This window comes from Arachis hypogaea, chromosome 4 (genome assembly GCF_003086295.3).
Source record: "Arachis hypogaea cultivar Tifrunner chromosome 4, arahy.Tifrunner.gnm2.J5K5, whole genome shotgun sequence".
Classification (NCBI taxonomy): Eukaryota; Viridiplantae; Streptophyta; class Magnoliopsida; order Fabales; family Fabaceae; genus Arachis; species Arachis hypogaea.
In genome coordinates, this window is record NC_092039.1 from 65351620 (window position 1) to 65371108 (window position 19489).

The window sequence follows — 19489 nt, forward strand, 5'->3', positions numbered from 1 at the left end:
AGATCTAAAAATTTTAAAACTTCTGTCTTTTTTGTGTTTTTCCCTTTAACCATAAAATTCAAAAAAGTCAAAAAATATCTTTTCTAACTAATTTTTAACATAATTTTCGAAATTTTCTAATAAAAATTCAGATTTCAGTTTCAAAATTTTATCTTATCATATCTTAATTGTCAAGTTTTCAAAAATCAAAATTTTTAAAAAATAAAAAGCATATCATTTTCAAAAATCTTATCTTTTTCAAATCTTATCTTATCTTTTTCAAAATTCAAATTTTTAAATTAAATCTTTTTCAAAAATCAATTTTTCTAATCTTATCTTTTTTGTTTCTTATCTTATCTTTTCTAACTTCTAATTTTTAAATCATATCTTTTTCAAAATCAAATTTCAAAATATTATCTTTTTCTAATTTTAAATTTTAATTTCAAATCTTTTCTTATCTTATCTTTTATTTTTATTTTAATCTTTTCTTAATTAATATCTTATCTTCTCTCTCATCCTTTTCAAAACCTCCTAACTAACTTTTTTATTCTTAATTTTCAAACATACTTCTCATATTTCTCTTTCTTCTTTTTCAAAACCACCTAACTAACTCTTCCCTTCTTAATTTTCGAAAAAATATTTCCTTCTTCTCTCTCTTCTTTTTCAAAACTACCTAACTAACTCTCATCTCTCTTAATTTTCGAAAACTTCTTCCCCTTCTCTCTCCTCTATTTTCGAAAATTTAACATTTAAATTTTCAATTCTTTTTAAATTAATTTAATTTAATTTTCAAAAAATTATTTAATCAATTAAATAAAAATAAAAATATTTTAATTTTTGTTTATTTTTTCTATTTATACTTCTTCTCCTCGCATCTTTATTCATTCAACTCTACTCCCTTCGACTCTTTACCTACAATTCTTTATCTTCTTTCCTTTCTTCTTCACACCTCACTTGGTGCTTCTTGCTAATTGGCATAGAAAGCTTTCTTGCGATTTCTGTTTTATCTTCTTCTATCTTCTTTTATTTTATCTACTATATCCAAGGTATTTTTTCTTCTACTTCTTTTATTTCCTTTCCTTTTTCGCCTTCTTTCTCTACTTCTGACTTTAAGGAGGAGCTTCTTGCCTATTGGAAGCCACTCTCTTTTCTTTCTTTCTTTTTTTGTCTTCTTGTTTATGACCAGGAACAGGGATAAAGAACCTCTCTTAACTCATGATCCTGAACCTGAAAAGACTCTGAGGAGGCATTTACAACAAGCTAAATCACAACACTCCAGAAGAGACCTTTCAAAAAGTTTTGAACAAGAAACAGAGGACATGGCCGAACCTCAAAAGGAGCCTAGAAAGGTCCTTGGTGACTTCACCATGCCTACCTCTGACTTTTATGGTAGAAGCATTGTTGTACCTGCCATTGGAGCTAACAATTTTGAGTTTAAGCCTCAGTTAGTCTCTCTTCTATAGCAGAACTGCAAATTCCATGGATTTCCATTGGAAGATCCACATCAGTTCTTAGCAGAATTCTTACAGATCTGTAATACTATAAAGACTAATGGAGTTAACCCTGAAGTCTACAAGCTGATGCTCTTTCCCTTTGCTTTAAGAAACATAGATGCTCTTTCCCTTTACTTTAAGAGACAGAGCTAAGTTCTGGTTGGATGCCCAACCTAGAAAGAGTCTTGACTCTTGGAAAAAGCTAGTTAATGCTTTCCTTGCTAAATTCTTTCCTCCTCAAAGGATGAGCAAGATTTGAGTGGAAGTTCAAACCTTCAGACAAAGAGAAGGTGAATCCCTTTATGAAGCTTGGGAAAGGTACAAGCAACTGATCAGGAGATGTCCTCCTAACATGCTCTCAGAGTGGTCCATCATAGGCATGTTCTATGATGGTTTGTCTAAGATGTCCGAAATTTCATTGGACAACTCTGCAGGTGGATCTCTCCACTTGTAGAAAATGCCTGCAGAAGCAAGAGAGCTCATTGAGATGGTTACAACCAATTCATGTACACCTCTGAGAGGAATCTTGTTAACCATGGAATCTTTCAGAAGAAAGGAGTTCATGAAGTTGAGACTCTGAATGCCATCTTGGCTCAGAATAAGATCTTGACTCAGCAAGTCAACATGATCTCTTAACATCTCACTGGTATGCAAACTACTACTAGCAGTAATCAGGAAGCTTCTCTTGAAGAAGAAGCTTATGATCCTGATCAACCCACCATAAAAGAGGTAAATTACATAGGAGAGCCCTATGAAAACACTTACAACCCTTCATGGAGGAATCATCCTAAACTGTCATGAAAGGATCAACAGAAACCTTGGCAAGGTTTCAATCAAGGTGGTAGGAACCAGAATAGGTTCAACAATAAACCACCATTCCCATCTTCTCAAGGGAACATGGATACCTCTAATCAGAGCCTTTCTGTCTTAGCCATTATGGTTTCCAACCTCACTAAGACCACCCATAGTTTCATTAATGAAACAAGGTCCTCCATTAGAAACTTGGAGGTGCAGGTTGGTCAACTGAGCAAGAGGATCCCTGTGATCCCTCCAAACACTCTTCTCAGTAATACTGGGGTTAATTCTAGAGAAGAGTACAAGGCCAGAACCACAGAGGTTGAGCACGAATTTAACGAGAATGGGAAGGTATTGAACACCAGCCCAGGGAAGCTGGGGTTGAACGCCAGCAAGGACATCCCTGCTGGGCGTTCAACGCCCACAACGCTAAAGGGACTGGCATTTGACGCCAATTAGGGTGGAAAGCAAGGGCGTTCATCACCCAGTAAGCTGACAGAGCTGGCGTTGAACGCCACCCCAAGCACACCCTTTGAGTGCCTAAATCCCACTCAAGAGACCTCTAGCCCAGAACCAAAGGAAACCATAAAGACTATAGAGGTTTCTTTGAATGCACTTCTGCAGTGCATGAGTTCTGATGACTACTCATCCTCAGATGAGGATGAAGACACCAGGGAAGGGAAAGTTGCTCGTTTCCTAGGAGCTCTAATGAAGCTGAATGCCAAGTTATTTGGTACAAAACCTTTGAAGGAAGAACCTCCACTTCTCACCAAAGAACTCCATGCTTTGGTTCAGCAAAAGCTACCTCAGAAGCTTTCAGACCCTGGACGATTTCTAATTCCTTGCACCATAGGCACTATGACCTTTGATAAGGCTCTGTGTGACCTAGGATAAGGTATTAACCTCATGTCACTCTCAGTAATGGAGAAGTTGGGAATCTTTGAGGTACAACCTGCACACATCTCACTAGAGATGGCAGACAAGACTATGAAGAAGCCATATGGCTTAGTTGAGGATGTCTTGGTTAAAGTTGAAAACCACGACATCCCTGCAAACTTCATTGTCTTGGACATAGGAGAGGATGAGGATGACTGTGTAATCCTTGGAAGACCTTTCCTAGCCACAGCCAATGCTATCATTGATGTGGCTAAGGGAGAACTAACCCTAAAGTTAGAAGAGGATCACATCTTATTCAAGATGCCTCACCCTATTCTCCCTCTAAAAGAGAGATAACTGTGCAACACCTAGTGTGCCAACCCTCTCTTTTTGTGTAGAGCTCTACAGAGTCCCCAGACATCAATTCTAAGTTTGGTGTTGGGTAACCCTCAACAAGCTCTAAGCACAAAGGTACTAAAAAGAAAGTACCCAAAGGCTGGAAAGACAAGAAAGTTCTTACTGAAGGCCTCTCACCTGTCATGAGAGTTGTCTTCACTAAGAAGCCAGTCCTGCCACACACAGTGAGTCGTGTCCTATCTCTAGAGCATGTAGAGCTCATTCATGAGAGGACAGCCTGAAAATTCACTGTCAAAGGCAAAAATCTGAGCCCATACTCACCTCCGTAAGGAGCTAAAGGTCAAGCTAGTGACTCTAAAAGAGCGCTTGTTGGGAGGCAACCCAACTTTACTCAACCATTCATTTTCATTTTGTTTTTCCTTTCGGTTGTCAAAGTCATGATCATATGCATCAATCAAGAGATAGAACTCACAGCAGTATAAACAGAACACTCTAAGTGGAGTGCTTAGAGTGCCAGAGTTGAATCCCAGTGAGGAAGCCCTCTTGGGCGTTCAACGCCCCAATAGGGGAGCATTGCTTGTGTGGAATGCCAGCCAGGGAGTAGCCCTTAGGCAGTCATATGCCAGTGCAGTGAAGTAGAGAATTTGGAATTCCCTAGTCTCTCGAGGACGAGCAAAACTCTTAAGTTTGGTGTTGCAAAAGCATTGCTTTGTGACTTCTACCACTCTTAAGTATAGAAGAAAAGGATGGAGCAAACCAGAGGGCATGCACATGAGCCTGTGCAGCAGCCTTAACAAAGACAAAGGAGTGACATTGAAGAGATCAAGCACTACATTGGATCCTCAAGGAGGAGCACTAGCAACCATCATTCAGGTGGATTCGTTCTCTTTTACACTCTTTTCCTTTTATTTTTCAATTTTTCTGTCTGTTTATTTTTCTATTCACTTTGCATGATCATTTGCATTGATGTCTTAAAGATATAAAATGTTCCAATATATCCCTCACCCTGTTTAAAAGAAAATTTTATTTGAAAAGAATTGAGAGATGCATAAATTTTTAGTTAAAAATAATATTAGTTTAATTAAGTTTGATGTGGTGTCATTTGCTTTTGTTTTCTGAATGTATGAAATAAACAGTTGAAGTTGAAATTTATGAATGTTGGCTCTTGAAAGAATAAGGAAAAAGGAAAAGTATTATTCGTGATCTGAAAAATCCATAAATTGATTTTTGAAGTAAGAAAAAGCAGCAAAAAGAAAAAGAAAAAGCTTGCATGCGAAAAAATAAAAATAAATAAAAATAAAAATAAAAAGCAAGAAGAAAAAGCTAATAACCCTTTAAACCAAAAGGCAAGGGTAAAAGGGCCCAAGGCTTTGAGCATCAGTGGTTAGGAAGGCCCAAAGGGATAAAATCATGGCCTAAGCGGCTCAACCAAGCTGTCCCTAACCATGTGCTTGTGGCGTGAAGGTGTCAAGTGAAAAGCTTGAAACTGAGCGGTTAAAGTCATGGTCCAAAGCAAAAAGAGTGTGCTTAAGAACTCTGGATACCTCTATCTAGGGATTCTAGCAAAGCTGAGTCACATTTTGAAAAGGTTCACCCAGTTAAAGTGTCTGTGGCATGAATGTATCCAGTAGTAATACTGGAAAATAGAGTGCTTAGGGTCACGGCCAAGACTCATAAAGCTGTGTTCAAGAATCAAAATAAGCTTAACTAGGAGAGTCAATAATATCATCTGAATTCTAAGTTCCTAAGGATGCCAACTTCTCTGAGTTTCAATGGATAGTGAGATACCAAAACTATTCAGAAGGAAAAAGCTACTAAGTCCCATTCATCTGATTTTAACCAAGCTTCATTTGAAACTTAGAAATTTATTGTATCTTAATTTTCTTTTTATCCTACTGTGTTTTTAGTTGCATGGAGACAAGTAACGGTTTAAGTTTGGTGTTGTGATGAGCGGATATTTTATACGCTTTTTGGCATCATTTTCATATAGCTTTTAGTAGTTTTTATTTAGTTTTTATTAATTTTTTATAGGTTTTAGTGTTAAATTTACATTTCTGGATTCTACTATGAGTTTTTGTATTTTTGGGCAATTTCAGGCATTTTCTGGCTGAAACTGAAAACCTGGAGCAGAAGTCTGATTCAGAGATAGAGAAAGCACTGCAAATGCTGTTCAGATCTGACTTGCCTGCATTCAGAATAGTGTTTCTGGAGCTACAAAAGTCCAAATGGAGTGCTCTCAACAACTAAGGAAAGTTGACTTTAGTATAATAGTTTATAATAGTTTATAAGAGCTTTCCAGAAATATATAATAGTTTATACTTTACTTCGGATTAGAAAGCCCAAAACTGGCGTCTAACGCCAGCTACCTGCCCCCTTCCAGGCATCCAGCGCCCAAAGAGCAGAGTCCAGCATCCAAAGGCCCAGAGAGGACTCCCTAGCTGGCGTTCCACACCCAAGAAGCCTCATAGCACATGGATCTCATCAAAGCTCAGCCCAAACACTCACCAAGTGGGCCCCAGAAGTGGATTTTAGCACTAAATAGACTGTTTTACCCTTACTAGTCATCTGTTCAGTATTTAAAAGTTATTTTACACAATGTCTTCAGACCTCCTTGGGATGATATACATTATTTTCATTTTTCATTGTGTTTTTACTTTTAGTATCAGTTTCTAAACCTCATAGGTTGAGGGTAGCAGCCCTGCTGTGTCTTATGAATTAATAAAACTACTACTGTCTCTCTTCAATCCGTGTTTGATTAATCCACATTGGCGGCTTTATGAATTAAACCGCCAATGTGGATTTATCTCTCCTAGGTTGAGCTCTGCCGCTGCCATCAGCCTTGCTGATCTCAAGAAAGTTTTCGATTTGAGAAAGGAGGTGCAGAAGCTCACACAGGACCTTCACTAACAATCTTAGTAGTTTGAGGAGAGGTACACCTTCTTGCACGCGTGGGAGACACCGTTGGTATCAGGTCGGAGCTGACGGAGAAGCTAGTGCAGCTAGAGCATTTGCGAGACCAGATAGCGGTGTACAACGAGCATATGTATACTGGAGGCTGCGGCGCTGCTGGTGGAGCACTGACATTTGCACCTGGTCTGCCGCCTGAGCAGGGGGAGGACAACGACGACAATAATTACCAGGATCCGTAGAATTTAGGGATTTTTATTTTATGCCTATTCCATTGTATTGTAATTCTTTGACTTTTTATTATATTTAGACCATTGATGTTTAATAAAATCATTAGTTTCATTCTGGTATTTAGAATTTGTGCACTAATTTTGTAAAAAAAATAATTTGATTACTAATTGTGCGCTAAATGTGCAAAAAAAATTGCATACCTTCGGATTTATCGACAAAATAATCCAACGATAAATGGGTGCCACAAAACTTGATATGGCACAAAAATTACTGTAAAAAAATCCGACAGTAGCCAACCATTTATTTTCATCGTATTAATTGCAAAATCCAATGCAAAATCTGCCGGTAATTAGTATCGGATGAAATAATCAACCGGTAAATAATTTTTGGCGCCATTTCTACCGTCAATGCATTTCGATGGCAAATCCGACGATAAACAAATTACCGGGAGATTTATCAAATAAATTCACCGATAAATTGGATGGTACTCAATATTTTTCGTGGTACAGTTCTATGAACTTCAAATCCTGGTCTTCATCCTCTTGGGTCATTTCTGTTTCTTCCTTCGTCGATCCCCTTAACCCTTTTAAGGGTTATGGATGGATAATAATTGCTCAATCGTCATTAAGTTGTTACTCTTCTTGAGGTTCTGAATCGGATGTCGTGTGTTCATCTTCTGGGTGATCGTCCCCCATCATAGGTATCAAACTCCAAGGTCCTTGGCAACGGCGCCAATGTTACAGGGGTTACATGAAACTGGTGATTTGAGATTGAACGTGAAGTCTAGACTCCTTTTGAAGATGATATCAATGTCTCCTCCCATGAGGCAAAGACGTCCGAAGTCTTCGAATGAGGATGCAGATGGTAACTACAAGGAACTATGATGCTTAAGTTAGAAAGGGTTCTAGGTGTAACACCCTACCACACAGAGTCTTATGCTTAAGTCATAAAACAGAGGTGGCGAGGTATTATGACGTCTAAGAAATAAAATTTAGTACATATAGTAGTGTGAAAAATGTTTATGACTAGGAGCCTTTAGAGAAAAACGGGTAAATTAAAACTGTTAAATTGAAAAGTGCAACACTCTGATCGATAACGCAACGAAGCAGATAAGGGATAAGCTAATGCGAGTAAATATACAAGAGAGTGCCAAAAATACAAATATCAAGGCTGAATACTCATTTTGCAAAGAGAACTAGCCCGAGCATAGAAGTATACATACATATATAAAGTAGGAAATCCCAAAAGAAACCCAAAAGACAAGTTACAGAACATGTTTCTCCAAAATAACTTCTAAGAGGAGTTAATGTAGTATTTATTATATATATATATATATATATATATATATATATATATATATATACATACAACAGAGATAATAAGTATCTAAGTAAGTACACAAAACCAAAATAAAGTCTCGAGAGCTAAGGATCTTCGCTAAATAGAAGTCTCCAGCATGCCTCAACAAGGAGCCTCACGTCCTGCATCTGAAAACCACGAAATCCACATGGGTGATAACCAGAGGTTCTCAGCATGGTAACAGTGCCCAAATATCTAACATATAATGTCCTAGAAAAGCCGAATGCATTCCTAGAATTCCCCAAATTCATAATCAAAGCATATAAGCATAACTAAACCATGAGAATCGAAAATAGGCAACTAACTAAGGATCTTCAGTCTAACTAAAACTCCCATTTCAACCTCCTTCGAACCTCCCAACCGCCATCAGTAATTTGATATCGCAAACACAATTATATCAAATAAGAAAATGCATAAATAGGAAGTAAATACGGTAGTTAGACAATTAGCAAGTAAATATGAGGTCAATTAGGCATTCCAAACAAATCACATATAATGCATATGATGTATGCCTGTCCTAGTGGTTGATGAGTCTCATTGTCGGTTATAAAGCCAACTCGACAAGTCTTGGTAGCTAACCATTGGATTGTCCCTCTGTCGCGCATCCCAAACTCGAGTTATTCACAAACATAATCATAATTCACATACAACACCCTCACTGGTGTTTATCCACTGGGGCGAACTCATCCGGAACTTTCACAGTGTCCGGCCACATGATGAACGGATTTTTGACGGTTTAGAATTTTACTAATGAAATCTCGTTGTAAAGTATAGTTTTTAAACCAAGCAATAATCCTTTCATACAAAAGATTGTTTGTCACAAGTAACAAACCCCTAAATTTATAAACTGAAGTATTGGAACCTCGGGTCGTTCTCCCTAGGAATTACAATAAAGTGTCTTGTTATTGGTTATGAGATATTTTGGGGTTTTTTGATATTTTAGACAAGAAAGGTAAATGGCAAAGAAAATAAACTAACAACTAACAAAGCTCTTGGCAAGATATGAGAACTAGAAGTCTTATCCTAGTTATCCTCCTCAATTGTGACCATAAATTGTTCATTGCTCCCACTTAGTTAACCTCTAACCATGGAGGAAAGTCAAGTGGATGAATAAATTTGATTCCTCAAGTCCTAATCAACTCCTAAAGGAAAGACTAGCTTTAGAGGCATTCAAATCAATTATCAATTTCTAATTATCAATCAACAAAGGAATTAGATAACTCAAGAGTCACTAATTACTCTACCTAGGCCAAGAGGAACAAAATCTATACTAAAATCCAACCAAGCATTTCATCAAACACTTGGAAGGTTCAAAAGAAAAGCAAAGCAAATTGACAACAAGAATAGAATCTAACAACAATTATTGTAAGGAATTAACAACAACAATCAAAAGAAATACAATTATTATGAATTACCTTGAATTGAATGGAAAGAAAATAAAAGAGACAAGAGTATATCTACAACAAAATATAGAAGCAACATAAAAGAGATTACAACAAAAGAATAGAATAAGAATGAATTTAACAACAAGGAATTGAAAGGTAGAAGTAGATGAGAGCAAAGATTAAAATCTAGATCTAAGAAATTCTAACATAATCCTAATCCTAATTCTAGAGAGAAGAGAGAGCTTCTCTCTCTAGAGACTAACTCTAACTACTTCTAAAACTAAACTATGACTAATGATCAAAAGTATGTTGATCCACCTTCAATCCTTGGCTTAAATAGCATCAGAAATGAGTTGGATTGGGCCCACAAGGCTTTTAAAATCGGTGTCCACGAGTTGCATTAAGTGGATCATGTGCCACCATCAGTGCGACCGCGCACCGTGCACGTATGCGCCTCTGTACACGATGCAACTATGGCAAATCTTATATCGTTTCGAAGCCCCAGATGTTAGCTTTCCAACGCAACTAGAACCGCCTCATTTGGACCTTTGTAGCTTAAGTTATGGTTATTTGAGTGCAAAGAGGTCGGCTTGACAGCTTTTGCGATTCCATCATTTCTTCATGAGTTCTCCATTTCTACATGCTTTTTCTTCATTCCCTGGTCCAATCCTTGCCTCCTAAATCTGAAATTACTTAGCAAACATATCAAGGCATCTAATGGAATCAAGGAGAATTAGATTTAGCTATTTTAAGTCCTAAAAAGCATGTTTTCACTCTTGAGCGCAATTAAAGGAGAATTTACAAAAGCATGCTATTTCATTGGATACTTGGGAGAAAAGTTGACAAAACCCTCTAAATTCAACACAAGATAAACCCTAAAGATGGGGTTTATCACCACACATACGACATAGGGTCAGCAAAGTATTGAGTCTCAACCTGTAGCACGTGGTGGCTAACCACTACTTTCGCCTAGGGAAACTCGTATCCCAGATAGGTGGAGTGCAACAATCACAATATCAATTAATCAACATGTCTATGCATTCATTCTCAGCCATAATTTAATATCTATCTCAGCCAACCGGCTTAAAATCATAATTCATAACCAACCATAAACCATCATCACATACAGCCATAAACCATCATCACATACAGCCATTCGGCTCATATCATACACATCACTCCACCATCCTCCTCAATAACTCATACAATCCTCATTAGTCATAATTCCTCAATATTTCCCTTTTCTTCATCCACCAGTTATCCCCATTTCCTAGCTTCTTCTTAATCACTAGGCATTCTATATTGATTTAGGACTTAAAAGATAAAAATGGGATTTAGAAGTTTGAAATTTAGTTTTAAAACACCAAAGAAGATTATACTTGCTGGAAAACAGGGTCATGGAAGATTACAAGCTTGCCAGGAAGGTGAAACATTTAAAAACAAGGATTTTATAAGAAAATAAGGCAGTGTGTGTGCGCACGCCCAGATGGATTTTCAAGATGTGTGCGTACGCATAGAGGTGTGCGTACGCACATGAGTAAAATTTTTCAATTCTGTTCACTCGCCCAAGGCGTGCGAACCCCCCAACAGAATACACCTCCCAATGTGTGCGTGTGCATAAGGTTGTGCGTTCGCACAGCTTGCAAAACTTCGTTGATTGTGTGCGCGCACAAAGCGTGCTAGCGCTCCCAGCAGCAGCCATGTCCCCATGTGTGCGTGCGCACAAGGGTGTGCGTATGCACAGTTTCAAAAATCCACGGGGTGTGCATGCGCACAAGGCTGTGCGTGCACACACAAACCAGAAGTCACAAATTCTGTTGCATTCACAGAATTCATATTTCAGGCCCCGTCTTTCAACGATCATATCTCTTTCTACAGAATTCAGATTTCCACAAAATTTTAACCATTTTAAACCTTGTTAAATTATCTTTCATTTGATATAAAATGCATTAAATTTCAAAAGCGGTAGCTCAAGATATGATCCATTGAAGTTCATCAAAATTTAATTTTTATAAAAGGTCACGAACTTCCAATTTTCAAAACATACACTTCCAAATCCTTTTAAAACCAACCAAAACTTATCAAAAATAATCTCAAGCCTCCTCAACTCATATTTTAACATTTTTATTAAATTCACAATCCACCATTTTGACCAATCTCAATCAAATAACTCAATTTCAAACAAAATATCATATCATATATCTTTCCTCATCCCAAGTTCCAACAATACCAATTCCATCAACCATCAATACATACAATCAATAGCATCCTCACCATCAACATGGTTTCACCGACAATTCAATCTCAACCAATCATTAAGCATATATAAAAGCATGCATATCTCTCATACATCATACCATCAAAACATCCAAAATCCATTAATCACATACATAACAACACAATTCATCTCAACCAATCAACAAAATTAATAGTTCAAATCCTATCTTAAGGTCTCTAGCCTAAGTTTTCACACCACATTACAATTTAGATACAGAAAACTAAAATCATACCTTGGTCGATTCCCGTTCAACCCGAAATACTTCCAATTTCACTTTTTCCTCAACTTTCAATGTTCCAACACCCTTCAAACAAATTTCTCAACACCAAAGGTCCATTCCAAGCTCTCCAATACCTAAATCAAGCTTCAATATTCACATACACACTACCTAAACCACAATTATCACATCCAAACACAACAACTCAATACCCAAATGCCTTAATTCAGAAATTTCACTAGGGTTGAGATCTCTTACCTTATCTAAGAATCAAAGAGGCAAGGTTAAGCCTCTGCTTCAAGCTAATTGGATCCTATAACATCAAAAGCTCACAAATCTCAACATTTTACCCATAAATTTCAAAAATCAAGGCTAGAAGAACTAAGATGAGAACATGGTTTACCTCAGAAAAAAAGTTGTGGGATTCGTAGAGGTCAGCAACGTGGTCGCATGGTCGCAAACGGTGTGACAATTGGAACTACGGATCAAAAGATATGGTGATTTGAAGAAGTAAGAGTTAGAACTTTGGAAGAATGTTCTTTTCCCTTTTCTTGCATGTTTCAGCGTGTTTATCTTTGAGGAAGGGGAGGAAGAGCTGTGCTCTTTTGTTCTAATGGGCTTGGGTTGGATCAAGGGCCCAATACGCGCCCGGTTGGTTCGGTTTGATCTAATTGACCCAATTTTGGGCCGATTTTTTTAAAATTTGTGTCAAAATTCTTGTTTTAATTTTCTCTTTCATATTAAGCCATAAAAATCACATTTCCAATTTTTTAGAATAAATTTTAATTTATAAATTAATTAATTATTAATTAATCGAATTTTACACTAAACACGTTTAAGTATATTGGAATTAAAAAATACCTGAGTTTGATAAGATATTTATTGTGTCTAAGTATATTGGAATTGAAAAATACCTGAGTTTGATAAGATATTTATATAATAAGATAATCCTGCTATCTTTCTATAATTTATCCACAATTATTTCTCCTTTTGTGTAAGGGTTATTGAGACATCATATCTGAATTGTTAAGCAAGTTCTTAGATGCAGTTAAGATTTTACACACAAGTTCGAGTGTTTCTCATGTAGGTCGAACACTGGTGTAATTATAGATTAGACTTGTCCGCTTTAGGCTTGACTTTGTTTTTGACCAGAATTTGAACATTAATCATCACGAAACCATATTCCTGTCTGCCACTCCATACCGTAGCTCTGTACCGGAGCATGTACCCGAGCACGTCCCCACATATAAATATACATAAATGACCGTGACTAACTTTCGGTAAACAGAATTTTTTAAATTCTAATACGTAAAAACGAACCATGTTCCTGCTAAAAAAGTTATTTTCTGTAATAAAAAAATATATATATTCTTTTCCAAACGACAAATCTTAAAAGTTCAATAGAATGGCACAAAATGATAAATAGGAAACGCAATTGATACGTGACTTTTATTGGTGAATGTTATAGCAATTTCCATATGTATAAGGATAAACAATGGTATCAAGGTATGACATAATACTGGTAATTTCTACAATAAGAATGAATTTATGACGTAGAACTGGAATGTTAGAATATGTCTTCATCTTCACTTAATTATTGAATCACTATACTTAAGAAATCAAGAGAGTGATGTTTCTTGCTCTGCGTCTTCTTCACAAGCAGACAAGCTACTGACGCCTTGCTTGTTATCCGAATCGTCTTTGTTCGAATTAGACAGGTCGACATTATCGCTGGGTCCTGAACCAAGCCTTCGCTTGTGCTCTACAATTTTGTATAAAACTGTTAATCTTAAAATAAAGATGCATGAAAATATATGAAATAATTCGAAGAGAAATATTACTTTTACGTGTAATTGCCTGCCGAGTCAGCGCCAAAAACTCTTCCCATTTGAATTTACGAAGCTCCCGCTTTTCTTCTTCAGGAAGCTCGAAATTGGGTTCTCTCCCACACATGAAAGCAGCCCTACAGATAAACAGAGAAAGAACATGGAGTCATAATCTATGTTTTAATATAACTTTCAAAATGAGAATATAACCATTTCAAAGTAGAACCCCCACCATTAATATAATGGAAAGAAACATCTCATAACAGCCATGTGATCCTGGATAACAAAGTAAATGCATGCATCGTATTTTAAATACACTTAAAAACTATAAATCAACAACCTTTGCAGGGGGGGAGCTAGAACAATTTTTAGGAGGGGCCAACATGAAAAATATAAATTAATAAGGGCAACCCGGTGCACAAGCGTCCCGCATTTAACGCAGGGTCCGGGAAAGGGCCGCAACCAAGGTTGTAATGTACGCAGCCTAACCTGATAATTATATCAGTGGCTGTTTCCACGGCTTGAACCCGTGACCTTGAGGTCACGTGGAGACAACTCATCCGCTGCTCCGAGGCTCCCCTTCGAAAAATATAAATTAATAAGAGAGAAAAATTAAAAAATTAAAAGGAGGCCAAACTGAAAAATTAGAGACTTATACGTACAAATTATTAATTTTGAGGGGAGGCCATTGCCCCCCTTCCCTATAACGTGGCTCCGCCACTGAACCTTGCCAACGCAAATGATTGTCAGACCCCCACTAGAAACAGTTGCCATACAGTAGTAATCATATATATATTTTAAATAATCTACGTAGCTCTCCTACTTTCTTGTAGAAACTAACTGCATTTCAACTTCAAATTATTTTTTATTTCATTTTATTGTAAACAGTACAGAAATAAAGTCTAAGCATTCAAAGGAACAATAGATCAAAATGCATAGATAACAAGATTGTGGAACTCAATGAGAACAGAGGTAGGTACCCAGCAACTTATCAAAAGCAACCGAAATACATACATAATCTTAGTGACTTTATGTTATGTACAAAGGATTATGGTTAGCATTAAATCATTAACTTGTTGCAATTCAAATTAATACCTATCGTATAAGTGAGCAGCTTCTTCTTGAGACCCAACAGTACCTAGATGAATCTGTTTCTTGTCTACTTTTATTGCTGCTTGCCATTTCATATTTTTGAAATAGACCCCTCTCATTAAGCATGGCTCTTGATTGTGCAAATTCTTTCTTCTGTGCCGCTTTCTGCGTTTAACAGGAGGCCCTGCTAAGTGCAATGCAAAACAAGTAACAGATAAAAAAAAGGATAATAATAGATCAGTCAAAGCCACTCTAAAATGGAAAAGTAAACTTTCGTTGCATGAAAGCTAATAGAAATGCGCTTATTTCCATCACACAGTCTTCCTTTTTCAGTATTCTCCTATAAATGAATAAATGATACAGTGCATCATTGCAAAGAACATTGGGAATAAACGAAAATCAGATTGACTCGGTTCACCAGAATGCCATGTAAGGCAAGAGACATGCACATTGTTTTAGTTAGCTATAAAAGCCAAATATGTTGTACAACTTATGCATTAGAGGATTATTCATTCATTATTGCTGATTCCTGATTCTCCATGTTGCAAAATACTGCATTTCAGAGAAGTTAACACACTCATTGTAACTTTGACTGGAGGAATCATGTGATGTGACATGCTTCTCCCATTTGTGGAGTTTGGCACTGTTGCCAAAACCAACCAAAATGGATCTCCAAGATTGCCTCTTATAATGGTCAATCCTACACATTATGTTAGATCAGCACCAAAGATCAGCCCTATTTGATGGACCCTGATGCTCCTTATTAACACCCGATTTATTCAATGAATTGTTGGATGCCTAGATCAAGGCACATTTTGCATGAGCTTAAGCAACAAAACCACAATGACAAATTCAAATTGCACAACAATAGAGAGCACAATGCAAACGCAAAGAAAGCAAGCCACAAATGAGGAAAAAACTAATCCACACTAGGAGGTACATACGAATGCTCAACATGCTGGATTTTTAAATCGAAGTATAAAGCATACATCTATCAATGCATAAGTTAAAAAAAGCTTCCGTTATAAAGCATATATCTGTCACTGTCAACAGACAATCTAAAAAGTTCCCACAAATGAATGACTTTTACTCTGCACAAACTTACTCCTCGTTACTTATACTGGTTTCACATTATGTCTACCCTTAATGGTATATAATTCCATTTTATGATATTAACTGTTCATTTAATTGCAGGCCATGTATATAAGGAAGCTTGCATACAAGATGACTCTAAAAAAGAAATACTTAATAACAAGCTCACCATAAGTGCTTATGAATTGAGCAACAAAATGATTAATTAGCCACTGTAACAAGGGTATATCAGCTGCTAAAAAACAAACCTGAAATTTGCTGACTAGGCTGATCTTTTGATGAACTAGAACCAGATACATTTGATGATCCTGGTTCTTCTTTGACAATGTTATTCTGCAGAAAAAATAAAATAAAAAAAAGAACAGTTTAGTACAGGGTTCCTAGCTCTCTGACCCATGAATGAAAAACACTCAACCACGCCAAGGGACAAGGGAATAAACATTTTTATTTTATCAACTAGGAAACCATCAATCTTGATTTCACCGATTTAATGCTAATTGATGAGCTTGTTGAGGACAATCACTCAAGAATCTTCCTGATAATAGTATAAAAAATTTAGGACAGAGCCTCTCCGCGTCAATAAATCAATGCAGTCAAGAACCACTGACTCGCATAACTACAGCAAACATCAACAATGAAATATTTATGATAACAACAGCTGAGTTCTGAGAAGTTGCTGATCTTGAAATTGAGTTAACCGCCCTTTAGTTGCATTCTCTAGTCATTAAATATTGAGGGTGTTAAGAGAATAGTGTAACAAAAACCAGATATCTTTTTCACAAGAAAACAATCTTTCTAGCTTCCAATTTGCGGCATGCAGCATAAATAAAATAAAAGCAACTCATAATCACAGAACCAATATCTGAATGATACTGATACCTAGGTCATACGAATACCAAATCTCCCTAAGGCAGATATAAAAACCAACAACAGAGATTCCATAGTAGAAATTAAAGAAAATGAAGCTTCAAAATAGCATTCATATAATTGTGTTCCCTACACTGTCCAGCATGCTTGCATTATCTGAAAGCGCAGGCTGTTCTGTCTTCAGTCGAGCATCACGGGTTGAATTTTCAGTAGCAGTTATATTCTCACAATATAGAGGGAGGGGTGCAACAAAGGAACTGCTTCCTGCAAAGGACAAATAACATTGCTCATTTTTGTCAGTTAAGCATAAGATATAACCAATAATAGATTAATAGTATACTCTACCCTTCCAATGACATCATCATGTTTTGTTTCCTTAAGAAACCTCCACAATTACCTGAGCATAATCCCAAAAGTCTGCGCCTTCTCAAGCTCACCATTCTTATCTCTGATCGTCTCACAAAGTCATCTGAACTCACTGATTATTTCTTACCTTACCAAAGTGCTCCTTCAACTTTGGAAGCAGGGTAGCTATAACATGAGTAGAACAGTTTGATGCAGCTGAGAAGTTAGAGCTATAGTTCAAAGTTCAAACCTATTATAAAAGAAGACAAAGTTCCAAGTCAGTATCAGTTAAACACTGTAAAAGCCTGACAGTGTCATAAACATAAACATCAAAATAGTTGCTTCCCAAGTTCCAAGAAACCAATGAGTGATGAGAACAAGATATACTTTTTTACTACAAAAGGGAATGTCTTTTCTCAGTTTTAGTACTAGACATAAGTAGACAATCATCAAAGCCTAGCAGCAAAGAAAGAAACATCAATACTTAAAGAATGAAAACAAGATCCACAAACCTATTTTGACGATTATGACCTCATACATAGACCAACTTAGCCAAAAACAAACACATATACAAGATGCATAGAAACCTTGATCATGATACAGTATCAAGTTTCAACCACCGACACCAAGAACAAACCTTTGAAAGCAATCTGTGATCCAATTTGATCATCATTCTCAAAGGGGAGAGAGAAATCAGTTTTAAAAGTTGATACCACAAATTTGTTAAAAGGAAACCACACACATTAATTGGAATCAGAATTTGGAAACAAAATATCATCAAGTCACAGAAGAAAGAAAAGTCTCTCTCCGCGGGTTGAAGTCAACCCTCATCAACCTACCACCTTTATTGGAAAACGGATGGTAAGGTAACATTCACATCAACAACAACAATTAACGATTAAAATTCGAAGAAACAGCCAAAGACCCAAACACAAGGCAAGGAGAGAGAGAAAGAGTCAAGACTTCTCAAGGAGTCAACCCAAAATGCCAACCACACGCAAAAGACGAAAGGAGTGAATAAGTAATAACCCTTGTGAGAGAGCCACAACATCAAAAGCCAAACAAGAAAAATAAAAGCACTGAGAAAGAGAATAATGAGAAGAGACAGAGGCCATGTGTTGGTTTAATACCTGAAACCGGAAAAGTTTAGATAAGGTGGCAGAAGAGAGAGAGAGAGAGGGAAAAGGGAATTAAAAGAATTTTGGGAGAAAACAGAAACAAGGTGGTGACTGGTGAGAGTGTAAATGGAGAGATATTATGTCTCTTGTGTAATTGTGCTGTATTGTGGTGTGGCTCATGCATCTACCACCTTTTGTTTGTTTTTATGTATATATGTTGCGCCCTCACTTCTTTCTCTCTCTTTATATCAATAGAAGGAAGGAAGAAGGGTGGTAGGAGGAGATATGAATGGCCGCGGAGTGTGGACAGAGAAAGTCTTGTAGAGAGAGAATGTAAGGGTTTAAAATAGTGATATTTTAAATTAGTCATTCAAAAATTTTTAATAGAAAAAATTATCTTTCTTAAATAATTGCTAAATTAGTCTATATCGGATAAATAAAATTTAATAAAATAAAATGTAAATATTTCGAAACAAAATAGCTAGAAAGAATTATTTGAGTTTAATAAAAGAAAAAAGAACGCAAACGTAGCTGCTGTTGAAGTTTTTTTCTATTTTTAATTATAATTTTTAAAAAGAACGTCAACGTTGACCATAAAGGCTTAACTTACAATTTTAAACAAAAATTTAATTTTGATTTAGTGTTAGTATAAAATAATTTGATATATTTATTTAATTATTTATTATTATATTAATAAAAATAATTATTTTTTATATTAATTAAATTAATAATTATATAAATAAACTAATATAATAGAAGAATTTATTTTAAATAAATAAAATAAATATTTTATTTATTAAAGTAAATAATTTATAGTATTTTTATGAAAATTCATCGCATATATTTATTTTATTTTTAATGTAAATAAAATAATAATACATGTATTTCGTTTACATGATAAACAAAATAAGATTAAATATAAGTGATGTGTATATTTTGTTTACAATATAAATAAAATATGTGTATTATTATTTGTTTATATTTTAAACAAAATAAAAGATATGATAGATTTTTGTAAAAATATTATAAATTATTTATTTTAATAAATAAAATATTTATTTTATAATTAAAAAAAATTCTATAATAGAACGACTATATGAAACGTTTTTTTTTCTATTACAATTAAATACGTTAAATAATTGTCCAAAACTATTGTGATATATTATAAAATTATTTTTAAAATTTTAAATCACAGAATATATGATCGTTTCCAATTATTGGAAGGTATTTTATTTAAGACACAGAGGTAAAAAAATAATAATATTATATAAT

At 35.7% G+C, this 19489-nt stretch overlaps 1 protein-coding gene across 24 annotated transcripts; it reads right to left on the reverse strand.

Annotated features, from left to right (window-relative positions):
• Positions 1–13296: 13296 nt before the first annotated feature.
• On the reverse strand, positions 13297–18595 carry LOC112796798 (ethylene-responsive transcription factor-like protein At4g13040). 24 transcript variants are annotated; one of them, XR_011881133.1, is made up of 10 exons: positions 18230–18589; positions 17152–17349; positions 16888–17018; positions 16136–16220; positions 14799–14982; positions 14366–14460; positions 14193–14277; positions 13936–13979; positions 13719–13840; positions 13297–13639 (listed from the first exon to the last, which is right to left on the reverse strand). XR_011881133.1 is itself a non-coding variant. In XM_072235580.1 (9 exons), exons 2-9 carry the CDS (start codon positions 17192–17194, stop codon positions 13497–13499), a joined length of 885 nt encoding a protein of 294 aa, XP_072091681.1. In that variant the 5' UTR covers positions 17195–17349; positions 18230–18589; the 3' UTR covers positions 13297–13496. The 24 variants fall into 24 exon arrangements, 23 of the variants coding, with proteins under 23 accessions (XP_072091681.1, XP_072091674.1, XP_072091678.1 ...); XM_072235580.1 differs by lacking the exon at positions 13936–13979 and having other exon boundaries at positions 14799–14979; XM_072235573.1 differs by lacking the exon at positions 13936–13979.
• Between the last annotated feature and the right edge of the window lie 894 nt (positions 18596–19489).